We start from the raw sequence: 19,257 nt of genomic DNA on the forward strand, positions 1-19,257 counted from the left end.
TGGAAAAATCCAGCTAAGTTTCTCTGGCATGTGGGATCTTCCTGGGTAAGGGATCGAACTTGAGTGTCCTGCATTGTCAGGCAGATTCTTTACCACTGAGCCACCAAAGAAGCCCCAGTTTGCTGGGTTTTGTGATGTTTTTCTCAGTTTCCTCTTTATTATGTTTCATGTTTCTGTTCTAGACTTTACCATACTATTTTTGTTCTATGTTTTGGTCTTTTGGCTGCAAGGCATCCCGACCAGGGATCAAATCTGTAACCTGCACTGGAAGGCAGTCTTAAACCTGGACCACCAGTGAAGTCCAGTACAGCAGCATTATTTTTAACAGCCAAAAGGTAAAAGCAACCCAAGTGTTCACTTCAGTTCAGTTCAGTTGTTCAGTCGTGTCCGACTCTTTGCGACCCCATGAACCGCAGCACACCAAGCCTCCCTGTCCATCACCAACTCCCAGTGTCCACCCAAATCCATGTCCACTGAGTTGGTGATGCCATCCAACCATCTCATCCTCTGTCATCCCCTTCTAAAGGATGAAAAAAACAAACAAAATGGTGTACATACACCTGATGGACTATATTCAGACATAAGAAGGAAATTCTGATACATGCTACCACGTGGATAAATCTTGAGAAATGATGCAAGTGAAATAAGCCAGCCACAAAAGGACAAAGACTATATGCTTTTACTTATATGAGGTGCTGATCCACAGTTGGTTGAATCCATAGATGAGGAACCTGCAGATACCGAAGGTCGACTGCACTACACCAGACAAGGGACTTGAGCATCCACAGACTCTGCTACCCAAAGGGGGTACTGGAACTAGTCCCCCAGAGACACTGAGGGACAGCTGTGCAGGAATAATTCAATGTCACCTTACGTCCCTACAGGGTTTTTCCATTTGTTTCATTGGTTAGAGTTTGAGCTGTTGTTCTGGTGCTGTTTTTTTCATGAAAGGGAAGAGCAAATGCACTCTGAGTTAACATAACCACAGCAAGAACATGAAAAAACAAGTGACCCAAAAGGACTGAAGTCTGGCCTGCCATGTTCCTCTCTGTGGCATTTGAGCCTGCAAGGTGAGCCTCCCCACCCAGAGGGGAAGATGTAGACGGAATCTGCATAAGACAGCTGTGCAAAATGGAGCTGGGGGAGCCTTATTTGTGCACAGAGATACTCTTGAGAATAACCCAGATACTCCATTTAATTTCATACTGGAAAACTCTAGGAGGACAGAAGCAACTGTAAAAAAAAAAAAACTACCCAGCAGAACATAAGGCAGTAGCTGTGCTTCCACCCCTTGATTTAGCCCAGACAGAATGAATGGCTGCCCATCTCTACAGGAAAAAAGTTACAGGAAGTTCTGCAATTATCTTCAATGAAAGCACATGAAGCCGCAACTTTTTATACAATGTACAGTACAAAGCCAGTTGTTAAGTATCATATTCAAGCCTGCACTACTATGCCTTGCATGCTTTGAAACTTGGACAGCACAACTGAAGCCATTCAGAAAAACACCTGGAATAAAGGTTGGAGAGGCTACACCTGAACAACTTTTTACTCTTACAGAAGTGGAATGCTTAGAAGTGGAATGTGTAAATGCACCAATGGTTCAAATAAATGACAGCTACTACAAGAATCTGACACCTAAGAATACTGAAGAAATTATTGAGGAACTCAACGCTGGCAAAATCCCAAAACCTGGGTCAAGGAGTGGATGCTTCTCCTGTGAGTCAGTCAGAGGTCTCACCTCTTTGACTGAACCACCTAAGACACTTGGTTTTGGTGTGCAAGCAGGCCTTTAATTTATGTTCAACTGTAAATATGTCACTGAAGAAATAAAATATGAATCTCCTAGCTTAAAAAAAAAACATGAGAAAACAACTTCAAGAGCTTACAGCATAATAGGAATTATCTTAATAAGTCAGAATTATCTTCTGACTTCATGATGCAGTGTTTTAGTGTTCAATGTATATACATAATTAGCTAGTCATCACTTTTCAAAATCACAATTTCAAAATAATCACTTACCAAACACTATTCCTTTAGCAAATGGAGGAAACAATTCTGAATGTCGAAATAAGTTTTTGTGAATTTGCCATAGTTCTTTGTGCAGTTTCTTAAAGTCACTATATCTTTTCCATACGATTATCTAGAGAGAAGAAAAGAGAGAAGAAAATTAAATGTGTATCTCATAGTCAAACCATTTAGGTTCATATATTGGAACAAGAAAAAAAATTTTCATTAAAGTGCTCAAAACTGTCATGCAAAGGCAAACAAAAATGTTCTAACCAATACAGTCCTGTCTGAAATCAACTAATAATATTTGCTTTAAAAATATAAAGCAGCAATTCTCCTCCCAACTGTTTTGGTTTCTAAATTTCATTTTAAGAAAGCACTCTTTTCTTCATATTAGAAAAATAGTCAAGCTAGTACAAAAAAGGTCTACACTACACAAGATGTCACTTAACCTCTTCAAACATTAGTTACAGTTGCCCTGGAAATGAGTTAGATGTCAAAATATATATTCATCTCAAAAACAGCATGTTTACAAACACAAAATAATTTAAACAAATTTAAACATAAAGAACATACTCAGCACTTGCTTTAAAGGATAAATAATCTGAAAAATACTAAAGAAGAAATAGCTTTGTAGCAAGTAATTAACCTAAACTTTTGCATTTCATAAAATCTCAGTTAAGACAGTAATAAGATTTCTGGAGGCAAGGTAAATCCTGATCAGAATACCACTAAAATTAGGATATTTCAAAAAACAAAATAACAATCATTTAGATTATATAACACATAAAAGTAAGTTACCTTCATTCGTTTAAATTATTGTCTAAATTTATTTAAATTAAAAGAAAAAAAAACACTTAATAAAGAAAAAGAATTTAACACATGGTCTTAACACTGATCCAGACCTCAGTCTCTATAGGGTAAAACTGAGTTTTAAATTCCATTACCTAGTATACTGGGGCCTTTACTTCTGAAAAATCTAATTATCTAACTTCTAACAAACTCAATAGTGTAATACTAATAAGCAAACATTAGGCCAAATAGGTAACCAAGTATGATTTAAGAGACCTGTCAAAAACTCCACTTACTGCATATAAGAAATTCTTTGCAAAATTCTGTCATGCTATGAAAAATTCTATTATGATTACTAAACGTCACATAAGAAATTCTTTGCAAAATTCTGTCATGCTATGAAAAATTCCATTATGATTACTAAATGTCATATAAGAAATTATTTACAAAATTGTCAGGCTATCAAAAACTCTATTATGATCACTAAATGTGCTGCTTTTAAAATAAGAGACTTGCTTTTAACCCTAGGAGACTAGTCAGACAATATGAATTAATTTAAACAAACTGCTTGCTCCTGATCTTTCCTTTTATTCATTTGCACGTGTGTGTGCTCAGTCACTCAGTTGTGTCCAGCCCTCTGTGACCCCCTGGACTGTAGCCTGCCAGGCTCCTCAGCCCATGGAGTTTTTCAGGCAAGAATACTGGAGTAAGTTACCATTTCCTCCTCCAGGGGATCTTCCCAACCCAGGGATCAAACCCACATCTCCTGCGTCTCCTGCACTGGCAGGCAGATTCTTTACCACTGAGCCACCTGGGAAGCCCTTTTTATTCATTTACTCAACAACGAAAATAGTCAACAAAGCAAACATTTTCATGAGCATACTTTATGCTAGGCACAGTGCTGGCACAAAGGACGAAGAAATAAGAAACACAGTCCCTCCTTTAAAGAGTTCTCTGTCAAATTAAGAAGAATAAGTCAACACAGTAACTATATCACAAGATAGATATATTTATTATGCATAATAAATGCTGAAAAGGGCAGCCCAAGGGTATTATGGAAGGAGCACCCACACAGTGTTGACTTAGGTGGGCACAATGAAGGGAAGGAATGCCCAGAAAAAAACAAAAAGAGAGGGAGAGAGAAATCATCAGGAATGAAGTATTTTAAAAGGAGAGTGAAAGGCCAAATATAATTACTAAAATTTTGGCTTTTACAACTGGATAAATGGTCGTGCTATATTCCCGAAGGTGAAGAGCCAAGGAGAAAAAGCTGTGATGAGATAAGAATGAAGCTCAATTTTAGATATATTTTATCTAGGAGCATGTGAAGCTAAGTCTAATTGAAGATATCCAATAGACAGGTCAGGAGTTCAAGAGCAAGAACTACTCAACAAGATGTAGTAGCTGGGGAGTCATCAGAAGAGTCGCGGAAATAACTCAGAAAAGATTTCTCAGTATTTGCTACAAGATGAGAAGTCTAGACGGCTGAAAGATGGGGGTCAGCCAGAAGTAAAGAGGGAACCAAGGACAAAGTCAGTACTGAAGAAGCTCAGCTGTGCCATGAGACAAGACATCTGGAAGAAGAGGTTTCATGTGAAATGGAAATGAACAAGACAAATGCAGACAGTAGAGTATCGACGGTTCCAGCAGAAGACAGAGTCAGAGGAACTGAGAGAGTCAGACCAACACTTGAAAAGTAAAAGGCCTCAGGACACTGAGGTTACAAGTGATTTTTTAATTTTCATATTTTGCTTCCCTGCATTTTCTAATCTTGATGCATTAACATAATTCTGGTCCTGGGAACATAATGCTATTTCATATTTTTAAAATACATCAAATTATGGTGGTACCACATCTGCCAAGGGCTTAAGGGCGAAACGGGTAGTGGACTTCTGACAAAAATCTTACATAAAGGAAGCACAATCCTTAAAGCTATTATAAATTAGACATGAGAGCTATTCAAAAGACCACAGTTCATGGAAACAATTAAATCTGTAGATAAAATTTGTATTCCAGTTAGGGTCATTGTCAAATAAAGTCAGGGTAACTTAAGGGGCAAAAGTTAATAACTTAATCACAATAATGATAATACCATGGCATATAAACCAGCAGATAGTCTTTCAGAGCAAAAATTAGGAAATCTGTGTTTCTTCATTATGTCCTAATTTATTCATTCACATATTCACTCACATATTCTAACTATAGAAGTAAAATACCCCAGAGCAAATAAAAACCCTCAAAAAATGCAGGAAACCAAAGCATCTCCAAAATGTCACAGGTCACTGCCTCCTTTTCTTCTTACTCCTGTTAAGCTTGGACATTTCTAAAAATCTTCAAAATGGAAAAGTGAACAAAAGCACACCTCCACTATATCAGCAAGTATCGATGTCTATAACTGGACTATACAAAGTGCCAAAAGATACATGCAAAAATAATATTTTCTCTAATAATCAATTATTTCCTATTAGGAAAAAAAAGTTATAATAACACTTATTACTCTATTGAATCAACTCTGTAGAAATATCCTTTTCATTAAAGCTACCTCTCCATAAAATTTCTTAATTAAATATTCCTCAATTAAAAATTCAGTGACAATCATAACAGACTGCAAAGAAAAGCTTAATTTTCTTTTTATTTATTTATTTATTTATTTTTGCATCTTCAAATGTATTTTTTTTATTATTTATTTTATTATTTATTTATTATTAATTACTTCACAACATTTCAGTGGGTTTTGTCATACATTGATATGAATCAGTCATAGAGTTACACATATTCCCCATCCCGATCCCCCCTCCCACCTCCCTTAATTTTCATTAAAAATATTTCCTTAGATATTTTTTACATAAAATGAATGCTTTCTATATAGATAATTTCTCTTAATACCAAAAAAACTTTAGGCCTTTTACAAAACCACTCAAGTAACTTTCTCCTTTTTACTCTCATATAATATTTAAAACTTGCTGGATCAAATTTTCCTACAATGTCACCACCATACTATCTGCTTATGAATTTTCTTTCCTCCCCTTTTGAAGAGACTTTTCTTTCCCTTGACACATTTCCGAATGTGCTCAAATAGTTTTTCTAAAACTGTGTTATTTATGAAATGACTTAATAGTGAGAGACTTCTGATAACGATACACAGAAAGTTTTGGTTCTCCTTTCCCAGATTTCCCCAGTGAAATATAGAGACACAGAGCTATAGGTTACTTCTTTTTTTAAAGGTGGGGAGGGGAGGGCACATCTCTATCTCATTCTTTACGTTCTACAAGTGTGCGCGCTCTAGAGAACCTACTGAACAAGAGGTCACATTAACTGTTGCTGTCCCCCCTTCAGAGTGACCCATGCTGCTCTTCATAAATGAAAATTTAGAGGAAATTTTTAAAAGATAAAAAGAAAAACCATCCTGGATAATTTTAAATTATTTACACTATGCAAGTATTTTGGCCTACTTAGGAAGAAAACATAACTATCTGGTAGCATGTGCCAAGGTGTCTGCATATGAGTGAGAAAAAGAGCTAAATCTCCCCAATCTTCTAAGGATAGCATATTATTAGTCCTATATTTGATTAGATAAACAGTATATCTACTGATCTTCAATAGCCCTGGTGAAGCATAAGTAAATTCTAAGTGAATCAGTTAACAGAGAAAGAAAGTGAAAAGAAAGGAAATGGAAACAAATTGTATGTAGTAAATTCCTTTCCTAAGTAAGAATTTCAATGTTTAAATGAAACAATACATGGAAAGCTAAAAAATGTTGTTATAACTTTAAGGTTATTCTATCCTTCAAGAAGTCAGCTAGACAGAAGACATTCTTTTTAAGATTTTATACCATTTTTAACAAAGGACCATGCAATCATCTAACTAAAGCACACTTACAAGAGTTTCTGATGAATGGTTCACCAACAGTTGTTATTATAAAAGAGTTTTCCCCAAAAAAGGATTAAGGAAATGGCAGAGAGTATGTTCATGGATAGGTTGGCTCAGGATTCTCCCTGGAAAAGGGGAACATCAAGCTACAAACTACAGCACAGAAATCAGACAATGTATTCAAAGGAAACAACCCATTTTCAATTCTAACAGAGATTTAAGTTTTCAGAAGCAGAATAGCCTGGTATAGACTACTTTTTTTTTTGTACTGACTATTAATTCAACAGAATTAACAGAATTCTAAGGAATAGTTCATACTAATGAACTGACACTTAAATAGAAAGAGTACTTTCTTATTATCTAAGGTACAAGTTATTTTCAATGCCATTTTGAAATGATATAGATATATATAAATATAGACTTAGCCTTTTCTTCCAAAATAACAATATTTTCTTCCTGGCTATCAGAGGGGCAGGAAGTGAGGTATCTTAAAACCCCTAAGGAAAACAGTATGGAATCGTTTTAAAATGTGTCTTTTATCAAATTTTTTTAAACTCTTTTTAACAACAGGACAAAAACAAGTATCAGATTAGATATAGCAAGAAACAGTAATACATAAAAGTTAAAATATCATCAAAACATGTTCAAACCAACCAGAACCAATCAATTTAAATTTATGAATCAAGTCAGGTATGTTTAGTAAGAAGGAAGAGGGGCTTGTGGTTAAATAGATATAAAGCCCACCTGAAGACATTAAAATGCAATTAGAAAAAAAAAAACCTTGCAGAATAAAGACTTAACAAATTACAACATCTGTTTTAAACACTTTAGTAGAAAGAAAAAAATATAGAGAGAGACTATATATATCCTTCTAGTCCTACTGTAAATAAGCAAGGACCAAAATGAAAGTAAACTTTAAAATGTTAAAACAAGTAAACTCCTCAGTTAGGATTCCTAAAGGTATACAACAAGGACAAAGTAATTACAAACAGAGAATTCTACAGTTCTAAGCAAAACTATAACAAGCTGGTATCATTTTTTAAAAAGGGAATTAGTCTGCAAAAGAACTAACTACAAAATTCTAAAAAGGAGCAATTTCCCAAGATGTCAACATGCCAACTCAATATAAAAATGGAAGTAGAGAAGGAGGTTCAAGAGGGAAGGGATATATGCATCTGCATGGCTGATTCATGCTGTACAGCAGAGACTAACACAACACTAAAACAACTATATGCCGATAAAAAAATGGAAGTACAGAGAAACCCATAATTTATTATGCTCTTTAAAATTAATACAGGTTACCAAATACTCTCTTTTTTATTTTTTTTCTTTACCATACAGGCATCATAATTTTCAAATCAATAGGGGCCCTTAACTAGTACTGAAATCTTATGAGTGGCAATTATCAGAAAAGTTATCATGTTATTAAATGGAACTATAATTTCCTTTATATAACTTAACACCTACTGAAACTTAACATGTACTCAATAGGCCTGAAATAAGATATTTCAGTTACTGTTCAGTGAACTGAAGACAATTTCCAAACATACAATGACTGACATACAAATAACTGCTTCCTCAATGAAGCATTTAATTAAATTTTTGTCAAAATGCATAAAATGAAATTTTCATATGGATAAACATGTTACCTCCTGGACATCCTCTGGATTTCTTCGTGAAACAACCTAAAACAAAGAAAACACAGAAATATCTAATTATTATCAAAACTATTTTACACTTGCATGATTACTTTCAACAGCATTTGTATGAAAAATTCAATTTGCTTAAAGAAATATCATATCATTTTCACAGAACTCAGTTAAATAACTTCACTATTTGAAACACATACTAAAAAATTGAAACAAAAGGGCAACTAAAATAAAGTCCACATGCTAATATTCATGTACTATTACATTCACAAAAGGATGCTTCATCCTTTTACTCTTACTCGACATAACTCTAACAGCTTATCTATCTCCCTTTCCAGTCTACATATAACTCAGAAGCATAAAAAGGCAGCTGCACCTCAGCAAAGTATACAAAGGGATAGTTCTGTATTATTTCTTCTTTTTTATTTTTCATTTTTTCTGTATTATTTCTTACACCCATATATAAATCTGCAATTAGCTCAATAAAGATTTCATATTAAAAAAAAAAAAAAAAAAAAAACAGCCACAATGCTCAGATACACCAATATCTGTTAGAAGTAATCTCTGGCCTCCTAATGGTGAAACAAAAGTAACCTATTATAAAAAAAGTATACACATCCCTCACTGACAAATAATCCTATCATTATTGCCTGAGCAGGGAGGGTGGGGGTTGGATTCTTTCAGACTTCTCTAATGACAAAAGCCAAAAAGTCTAACACCATTTACAAAGAATTCCTCACAAAGTGTACAAAAAGCAGGCTGTGTGCTCAAATCATCAAACGCATTGCAGAGTGGGGAAAATCTCATATTAGATACATAATCCCCTCTATGCAAATATAAAAGTCATAAAGCTGACGCTACAATATGGATTCTGCAGAAACAAACAAAAAAAACATTAAACATATTAAAATGGTGCCTGCGGATGAGAGGAAGAAAAGTCTTTGATGACAGGTAACAATACTATAACTGGAGATTATGATCAACACTACTCCCAAGGCCCAAAGCAAAACCAAACGATACTGCAGTCACACAAATCTGGGTTCAAACCACAGCTCCTCCCTCACAGGCGTGATGGCCTCTATAGATGAGGATAAGACTCTCTGTCCGGCCTGGCTGTAGTAGACAGCGAATATGGAGACACCAGAACTCCATGATTTAAGTTATCTTTCTCTTACTAGAGAATTTAAGTACCTTGAAAGATCCCACACGACAATTCCAAAAGAAAAGGTTTCCAATTTCTTGCCACTCTACTCCCAACTTTCAGTATATAAAATTTGCTGAAATCTCTTAGCCATTTTCATTGAGAAGAATGCTGGCCAACAGTACTTTCTCTGACGATGGAAGGAAATATCCCCTATTGCCACTGTTTAACACCGTAGCCCCTGGCCACACGCACACGTGGCTCCTGAGCGATGGAAATATGGCTACGGCAACTGAAGAACTAAATTTTTAATTTTATTTCATTTCGGTTCAGCTCAGTTCAGTTCAGTTGCTCAGCCATGTTCGACTCTTTGCAATCCCATGAACCACAGCACGCTAAAAGGAGCCACATATGGCTAATGGCTACCATATTAAACAACAGAGATTTACAGTAAGGTTAGAACAGGTATCTAACAACAATGTATTGTTCAAAAACTGGATTTTAACTATTACTTTCAAACTCCACCCCCTAAAAAACATCCACCTTTCCAAAAGCATGATGTTTCACATAATTAAATGATTTAATTTTGCCTCCTATAAATATAAATTTGCCTCCTAAAAATATAAGAACATATTTTTATAAAGTGTGCAGAAGAGAAGTTAGATAATCAACCCATTAATATCCACCCACCAAAAATAAATCAACATATGATCACTGGCAATAAGATTTATGTACCTTACTATTTTAAATAACACTTTAATACATGCAGATCATCTTTTTGGGACAAAAGAAATTATTTTCCTGCTTGGTGTATGTAGTAGAAGTATCACATTTTAGATTTTCCTCAGGTAAGCTGTTCCTGGAAACCAAATATATGTGTACTGCATCACCAAAAATATATTAGCCATTCCCTAACAACAACCACAATTTAAAAGCAATTTCATCAGAAATAGCCAATCTGGGGCTTCCCTGGTGGCTCAGTGGTGAAGAATCCACCTGCCAACGCAGGAGACACGGGTTCAGTCGCTGATCCGAGAAGGTCCACGTGCCACAGAGCAAATAAGCCCACGCGCCCCAACCACGGAGCCCACACTCTGGAGCCCATGCTCCACAACAGAAGCCGCCGCCACGAGAAGCCTGTGCACCGCAACTAGAGAGCAGACCCTGCTCTCTAAACTAGAGAAAAGCCCACGCAGCAGCGAAGACCCAGCACAGCCGAAAAGGAAAGAAATGACCGATCCGGGACTTCCCTTGTGGCCCAGTGGCTAAGACTCCTCACACCCAGTGCAAGGGGCCCAAGTCGGATCCCTGGTCAAGGGAACGAGATCCCACATGCCGCAACTAAAAGACCCACATGTCTCAACTAAGGCCTGGGGCAGCCAAATAAATAAATAAAAATTTTAAAAAAAGAAAGAACCAATCTGATTATGACTCCTCATCCACACTCTTCGTTGGCTCACAGATTTCTGCTATGTGGCTATGATGGCAAGCAAAAGAATATCCCTGCCTTCACACCTCCCAGAGCTTACAGTCTGGGGGCAGACTGTAGTTGCTAAGCAACAGGTTAAGAATGGCTTCACCTTCAATGTTTTCATGGTAAGTCACTCATAGTTATTATAGAAAAGCAAAACAAGTACTCAAACTACCTAACTGGAGATCTTTAATTTTAAGCTCTCAAATAGAACTTCTCCTCATCCCCACATACTTCCCACACTCAGGCAGAGTTGAGAAAATCAGGTCAAAAGTTACTTCCTGAGCATTAACCATCCTTTTCCCAAACAGCATAAAAAAAGCTTAGTGAATAGCATGTCCAGTAAGGAGAGAGCTATACTTGCCTGATTCTTTTTTCTCGTTGGTTCTTTTGCTTCTCTTTTGTAGGTTTTTCTTCCTCCTTCTACCCTCAACACTCTGTAAGCACTCCAAGAATCAATCCTAACTCTGCTTCTCAGCCTACTTTTTAGTATTAAGAAAGTCTGTATCTGTGTTAATACTGCTCAAGGCACTGTACTAGGCAACTGGGAGGGAAAAACAACCTTGACTTCGTACAGTTACATTTGCACAGCACTTTATATCAATCTTTCATTTTATTTCCTCAACAACCTATGAAATATGAGGAAGTGGTTATTATGCATCCCCCTTTTATCCCACAAGAAAACAAGGTCCAGACACTTGTATAATGTCACATGGCTATTTACCTTCACATTTGGAATTAGAACTCGGATTTTCTGATTCTTGATTCAGTTGTCTTTCCACTGTAGTCTACTGCAAAGGTCCCCAACCTTTTTGGCACCAAGGACTGGTTTTGTTAAAGACAATTTTTCTACAGAAGGGGGTGGGGTCTGGGGATGACTTAAAAGCATTACACTTACTGTGCACTTTATTTCTATTATTATTACATCAGCTCCACCCTTCAATCATCAGGTATTAGATCCTGCTCTACTGCATCCCTCAATTTACCTGCAGTATTTTCAGGAATTAACTTTACTTAACTCCACAACACCCTTCACCATTAGGTTTTATTTATTCTTACTCATTCAACAAATATCAGTGTCTACTCTGTTGATAAGCAGAGTAGCATAGCAGTGAATACACTGGGTCTGATTCCTACATAACATTATAAAAATATAATCACTTGCTAAATACATTACCGAGTTCAACCACTTGGTACCCCACTATAAGGATTCAGTATTCCCATGTGTGCAAACTCTATTAAATGAGTTAATAACGTGTCTTCTGAAGTGAAAACCAAACAACACAATGAGTTGGAATAAGATAAGTGGTGGTGGTTTAGTTGCTTAAGATCCCATGTACTATATAGTCTGCCAGTCTTCGCTGTTCATGGGATTCTCCAAGCGAGAATACTCGAGTGGGTTACCATTCCCTTCTCCAGAGAATCTTCCTGTCCCAGAAATCAAACCCAGGTCTCCTGCATTGCAGGCAGATTCTTTACTCACTTAGTTATGAGGGAAGCCCCCTTATAGAATAACATGAGTTGAGCCCACAGGTCCTTTAATAGTAACTCTTTCTAACTACGTAATTCTCTTCAGCAGGACTACAAAACTGACCAAAAAAATAAATAAAAATATAAGAAATCTGAGTGAAAAAAATATGATCATACTGAAAATGAACAAAATTGAAACCTCAGATCCAGATTTCTATAACTTTTAACATTATGTTAGCAATTATCTTAATAAGTAGTCAATTCCAAAACAAAAGTACTATAAATTCAGGGACTTACCTGGTGGTACAGTGATAAGAATCTGCCTGCCAATGCCAGGAACATGGGTTCGATCCCTTGTCCCAGAAGATTCCACATACCATGGAGCAACTAAGCCCATGCACCACAGTACTAGCCGAGTGCTCTAGAGCCCAACAGCCTCAACTGCTGAGCGAGCATGCTGCAGCTACTAAAGCCCGCACGCCTAGAGCTTGTGCTCCAAAAAAAGAGAAGCTATCGCAACGAGAAACCTGTGCACTGCAACAGAGGAGCCCCCGCTCACCACAGCTGGAGAAAGCCCGCTTACAACAACAAAGACCCAGTGCGACAAAAAATAAGCAACTAAATAATATTTTTAAAAATACTGTAAATTCACCCTGATGTAGATTGCTAGCATTCAAGTAATTTTTTTCTAGGTGAATTTCAATATTTTGTTATAAAATTCCACAAAAGTTGGAATTCAAAGCAGTGATTCTTTTCATTTAAAGTTCATAAATTTCCATGGCAAGCATAGACAATCGCCAGCTCAGTAAGTACTATACATATCATGAAGAGCCTTTTGCTATAGAGAATTCTATCACCAAGTCATCTTGAAAATTATTATCTAAAGCAGTGCTTGATAAACTGTGTTGCATGGAACACAGATATTCTTTAAAATCACCAATTTTAAAGGGCTTAATGATCAATTCAGTTTAGTTTAAAAAAAATTCTTTTTTTCTTACAGCAGAATTTCTCAAGGCCTCAAGGCCTCTCAAGGCTTCTCAGCATTATTATAGCGTAGTAAATTTCTGAAAGGAAAACAAATAGTATTTCCCAAAGTCATTTATCCACCCAACTATTTATGCAACACCTACTACTGATAAAATTTGGAACACAACTGGGAAATGCTACTGCAACATTTTTAGTCCATTTGCCTCAGTTAATGCCAACAGCAAGTTCTGAATTTAGGGAAACAAGGGTTCACAGTAAAGGTTAACCATCTCTTACTATGCTAAGATATTAAACATTTCATTACATTCAATCAACACAACAATCTTGCCTGGTAAGATGAGATAACCAAGACCCAGAAGAACATATTAGCGTTTAGTATTAATCGTATTCATCAGTAACACACAGGTCCAAGTCTCACAACTCTCTGGTTCTAAACAAAGTGCTCTTGCCAGAACCTAACTAAATTGACCCTCCTAGAGATTGAAATTCCAAATAATAGCCCTAATGCCAGTTTAGTTCAGTCATTCGGTCGTGTCTGACTCTTTGCGACCCCGTGGACTGCAACATGCCAGGCTTCCCTGTCCATCATCAACGCCCAGAGCTAACTCAAACTCATGTCCATCGAAGCCATGATGCTATCCAACCACCTCATCCTCTGTCGTCCCCTTCTCCTCCCGCCTTCAATCTTTCCCAGCATCAGGGTCTTTTCCAATGTATCCAAGTAACAATCCTAATGCCAGTTAGGCAAACCAATTTTGTCCTTTACAAACAAATGCGAGTAAACCAAAAAAACAGAAGCACTTTAGCAGATCAGAAGGAACGAAGAAGAGAGTTTGAATACTGGCTCTATCAGCAGCTGTAAACAGCTTTCTTGCCAGTTCTGTGATAAACCTACGAAAAGCAAACTTAAAATGAGCTCTCTTGCCTATCTTTGAAAAAAAAAAAAAAAGAAGGAATGCTGCCACTTGGCTTAGATAAGGCCTATAATAAACAACAAATCATACTGTCCTTAGGTCCTCTAAATTCTTCCCAGTGATAACTTCTTTTATCTACTTCTTACCAAGTTATTACCTAGTTTCCTTAGGGAGCTTTCCTGTTAGCTCAGCTGGTAAAGAATCTGCCTAAAGTGAAGAAGACTCCAGTTCAATCCCTGGGTTGGGAAGATATCCCCAGAGAAGGAAATGGCAACCCACTCCAGTATTCTTGCCTGGAAACTCCTAGGGGCAGAGGAGCCTTTTGGGCTACAGTCCATGGGTCACAAGAGTTGGACACGACTTAGTGAATAGTTTCCTTAATAGACAAAGTCAAAACCATTCTTATCAAATTATCATAATAATGATTTGAAATCAATCTCTTAACTCAAATACACAAAAGAATTGTCTTCTTCATAAGATTAAGAGATAGCTACTGGGCAGATGGTGACCGCAGTCATGAAATTAAAAGACGCTTACTCCTTGGAAGGAAAGTTATGACCAACCTAGATAGCATATTAAAAAGCAGAGACATTACTTTGCCAACAAAGGTCCATCTAGTCAAGGCTATGGTTTTTCCAGTGGTCATGTATGGATGTGAGAGTTGGACTGTGAAGAAAGCTGAGTGCCGAAAAATTGATGCTTCTGAACTATGGTGTGGGAGAAGACTCTTGAGAGCCCCTTGGACTGCAAGGAGATCCAACCAGTCCATCCTGAAGGAGATCAGTCCTGGGTGTTCACTGGAAGGACTGATGCTGATGCTGAAACTCCAATACTTTGGTCACCTCGTGCGAAGAGTTGACTCATTGGAAAACACCCTGATGCTGGGAGGGATTGGGGGCAGGAGGAGAAGGGGATGACAGAGGATGAGATGGCTGGATGGCATCACCGACTCGATGGGCATGAGTTTGAGTAAACTCCAGGAGTTTGTGATGGACAGGGAGGCCTGGCGTGCTGCGATTCATGGGGTCGCAAAGAGTCAGACACGACTGAGCAACTGAACTGAACTGGAAAACAAAACTACAAAATTTATTCAATCTAACCATTATAGTTCCTACCAAAAATTATCAAAAAATAAGTCCTTTTGGAAACAAGCAGAAACCATAATATGATTTATAATCATATAATCATGATTTATAATCATATAATCATGATTTATATCACAAATTTAAACATAAATTTTAAAAAGCTACTTTTATGAGCAATTTATAATAACCAGGGGCCTTCTGATGGCCACTTCACTATCAGTATTCAGCTGCTAGTTCAGGGCAGAAGCAGAGGTAAGAGGATAAAATATTAACAAAAGTAACATGTTTTTTAAAAAACCGTCACGACACAAATAATCAAACTCAATGACAAACAGAGACATGCCCCACGCATTTTATTTCTCAAAGATACGACTTTCCAAATGTAGAAGAGAAAAAAATAAGGTATATAAAAATGTAAGACTACACTATACTGAACATTTCCCATTGTGGTGATTAGGCAAACCAAATGGAACATCCATCAGTGTAATGCATGCAATCCTAACTTTCAGACATTTGACGTTCATAAAATCCACATTCATATAAACATACTGACATCTTTAAACTGCATTTTATACACACACACACACACACAGCCCCTCTGGCAAGAAGAACAGCGACCTCAAAGCGCCCAGCTCACACAGACAAGCATCCCCTTACCGATCTCAAGCCCCCTCCCCCTCCATCACCTTCATCTCAGCTCCTCTCCCTATTTCCCTGCAGAGCTGCAGGTGCCACCGATTGGCAAGGATACCTGGGTTGGTTAATCACTTGCCAGCCAGGTAGTCAGGACCCAAGAGACAGCACCTGCACAAACTATAATTGGATATTTTATAATATTTTTTTTAGTACTCTGAAAAGAGAGAACTCCCATTAAGATATATAAGTCAGTGGGGAAAATTTTAGACATTCAGCTTTCTAGTAATTGCTTATGACAGTAATATGTTGAAAGTAAGAAATATTTTCTACATTATTAAAATCCCCAAATCTATAGGAGAATAAAGAAACTAACAGCAAGTTACTTTCGTATACTCAATAAATGCTTGCTAAAGTTACTTTTCTCACTTCAAATTCTTCCAATTATTATAGCACTACTCTAAGGTGAACTATTTTCCAATCAAAGTTCAAGGAAAATAAAAATCCGTAACATTAGTTAACATAGGGACTTCCTAGGCAGTCTAGCGGTTAAGACTTTGCCTTCCAACACAGGGGATGCAAGTGCGATCCCTGGGCCCGGGAGCTAAGACACCGAATGCTTCACAGACAAAAGACCAAAACATAAAACAGAAGCAAAAATATAACAAACTCAATAAAGACTAAAAACTGGTCCACATCCCAAAAAAAAATCTTAAAAAAAAATTATAGCAGCAAGTTACCTTGGTATACTCAATAAATGTTTTGCTAAAGTTGCCTTTCTCACTTCAAATTCTACCAATTATTACAATACTATTGCTGCTTTTTAGTTGTGAAGTTGTATCCAACTCTTTTGCTACCCCATGGACTGTAGTCCACCAGGCTCCTCTGTCCATGGGATTTCCCAGACAAGAATACTGGAGTGAGTTGCCATTATCTTCTACAGGGGATCTTCCCAATCCAGGGATAGAACCTGGGTTCAATCTCCTGCATTGGCAGGTGAATTTTTTACCACTGAGACACCAGGGAAACAACTATTTTCCAATCAAAATTCAAAGAAAATAAAAATTCTTAATGTTAAAGTTAATGTACTGATTTCCTGGAGGTCTAGTGGCTAGGACTCCACATTTTGAATGCAGGGGGGTGCAGGTTCAATCCCTGGTCAGGGAACTGATATCTGCAAACCCTGAGGTGAAACCCAAAAAAAGTTAATGTAAAAATCTTTAACATTAAAATGTTAATATTTGAGCATATAAGTTGTCAATAAACAAGATGAAAACAGGAATGGTTTACATTTTTTAAAACCTGGTGTCAACAGAGAGATTTTATTAGATACAGCACTAAAAGCCCATTTTTCCTCCATAAAAGAAAAACATGATAACCTAGACTTCACCAGAATTAAAATTTTTTACTTTGTGAATGACACTGTTAAGAGAATGAAAAGATAAGCTACATACTGGGAGGAAACACTTCCAAACTACATATCCAACAAAAAACTTACATTCAAAAAGAACTATCAAAACTCAACAGTAAGAAAGCAAATCCACTGAAAAAGCTGGGCAACAGATGATCTCAACAGGTTAAATACTCTATGATCCTCTTCATAAAAGGCCCTCAAAAGGACAGAAGCAGAGAGGCAATGAGCAGAACAGCAGCTGCCAGGGACTAAGAGGTGGGAGAAGAGTGTAAAACAGCCAAAGCAGAGGGAGTTTTTGAGGCTGATGGGAACTGTTCTGCTTCCTGACTATGACAGAGGATATGTGAATCCATTCATGTGTAAAGATTCATAAAATCACACAACAAAATATCAATTATACTGTATGCTAATTTAAAAGATAACAGAGAGGAAAACACTGCCTCTTTCCAGCCTACTCTCAAGTCCCTACTATATCCAGGCTCTGTGTTAGGCACCAAAAATACGTTAAAAAGACAGTTTGCCCTCAGAAGAAGCAAACAAGTACAATAACGTAAAGGCTTTAATGGAGGGATATATTAGATTGGTGAAAAAGTAACTGCAGTTTCTGACAGTGAATCTTAAATCATTATAACTAGGCTCAAACACATCTTTGTTAATCAAAATAGGAACCATTATAATCAACACATTTCTGCCAATGAGAAATAAGTTTATTCCCTTAGCATAAAAATCTGTGCTTTGAGATTCTATGAACTCTTGGAAAGCATTTTCTGCCTCCTGCTGGTTGCAAAAGCATTTTCCCTGTGAAAAGTTGTCAAGACGAATGGATAAGGAAGCTATGGTACATATACACAATGGAATATTACTCAGCCATTAAAAAGAATTCATTTGAATCAGTTCTAATGAGATGGATGAAACTGGAGCCCATTATACAGAGTGAAGTAAGCCAGAAAGATAAACACCAATACAGTATATTAACGCATATATATGGAATTTAAAAAGATGGTAATGATAACCCTATATGCAAAACAGAAAAAGAGACACAGATGTACAGAACAGACTTTTGGACTCTGTGGGAGAAGGCGAGAGTGGGATGTTCTGAGAGAACAGCATTGAAACATGTATATTATCAAGGGTGAAACAGATCACCAGCCCAGGCTGGATGCATGAGACAAGTGCTCAGGGCTGGTGCACTGGGAAGACCCAGAGGGATGGGATGGGGAAGGAGGTAGGAGGGGGGTTCAGGATGGGGAACACGTGTAAATCCATGGCTGATTCATGTCAATGTATGGCAAAAACCACTACAATACTGTAAAGTAATTAGCCTCCAACTAATAAAAATAAATGGAAAAAAAAAAGTTGTCAAGATGTTTGAAGAAGTCGTAGTCATTTGGCGAGCAGTCAGGTGAACACGGAGGATGAGGCAAACCTTTGTAGCTCAAATCATTCAACTTTTGAAATGCTGATTGTGCAACATGCAGTTGGTCATCGAACTGGGCCCATCCTGTTGACTAATGCCAGTAGCAGGCGCTGCAGTTTTTGGTACATCTCATTGATTTGCTGAGCATACTTCTCAGATGTAATGGTTTGGCCAGGATTCAGAAAGCTGTAGTGGATCAGAATGGCAGCAGACCACCAATCAATGACCATGACCCTTTTTCTGGTGCAAGTTTGGCTTTGGGAAGTGTTTTGGAGCTTCTCCTCGGTCCAACCCCTGAGATGGTCATCACCAGCTGTCATATAAAATCCACTTTTCAATGCACGTCACAATCCGATTGAGAAATCGTTAATTGTTATTTCATAGACTAAGCAAAGACAACACTT

General features: G+C 37.2%; 1 protein-coding gene and 1 pseudogene across 3 annotated transcripts in view; one reads left to right on the forward strand and one right to left on the reverse strand.

Moving 5' to 3' along the window:
- Positions 1–19,257, reverse strand: part of RPS6KC1 (ribosomal protein S6 kinase C1) — a 195,389-nt gene that overhangs the window by 170,005 nt on the left and 6,127 nt on the right. For all 3 annotated transcript variants that reach the window (XM_065936225.1, XM_065936224.1, XM_065936223.1), the window contains exons 2-3: positions 8,322–8,357; positions 2,023–2,143 (exon numbers count right to left, since the gene is read on the reverse strand). In XM_065936225.1, the coding sequence (XP_065792297.1) occupies positions 2,023–2,143; positions 8,322–8,357 (157 nt within the window). The remainder of the gene's footprint in view (positions 1–2,022; positions 2,144–8,321; positions 8,358–19,257) is intronic.
- On the forward strand, positions 723–1,796 carry LOC136168713 (NADH dehydrogenase [ubiquinone] flavoprotein 2, mitochondrial-like; annotated as a pseudogene).

This window comes from Muntiacus reevesi, chromosome 5, assembly GCF_963930625.1.
Source record: "Muntiacus reevesi chromosome 5, mMunRee1.1, whole genome shotgun sequence".
Lineage (NCBI taxonomy): Eukaryota > Metazoa > Chordata > Mammalia > Artiodactyla > Cervidae > Muntiacus > Muntiacus reevesi.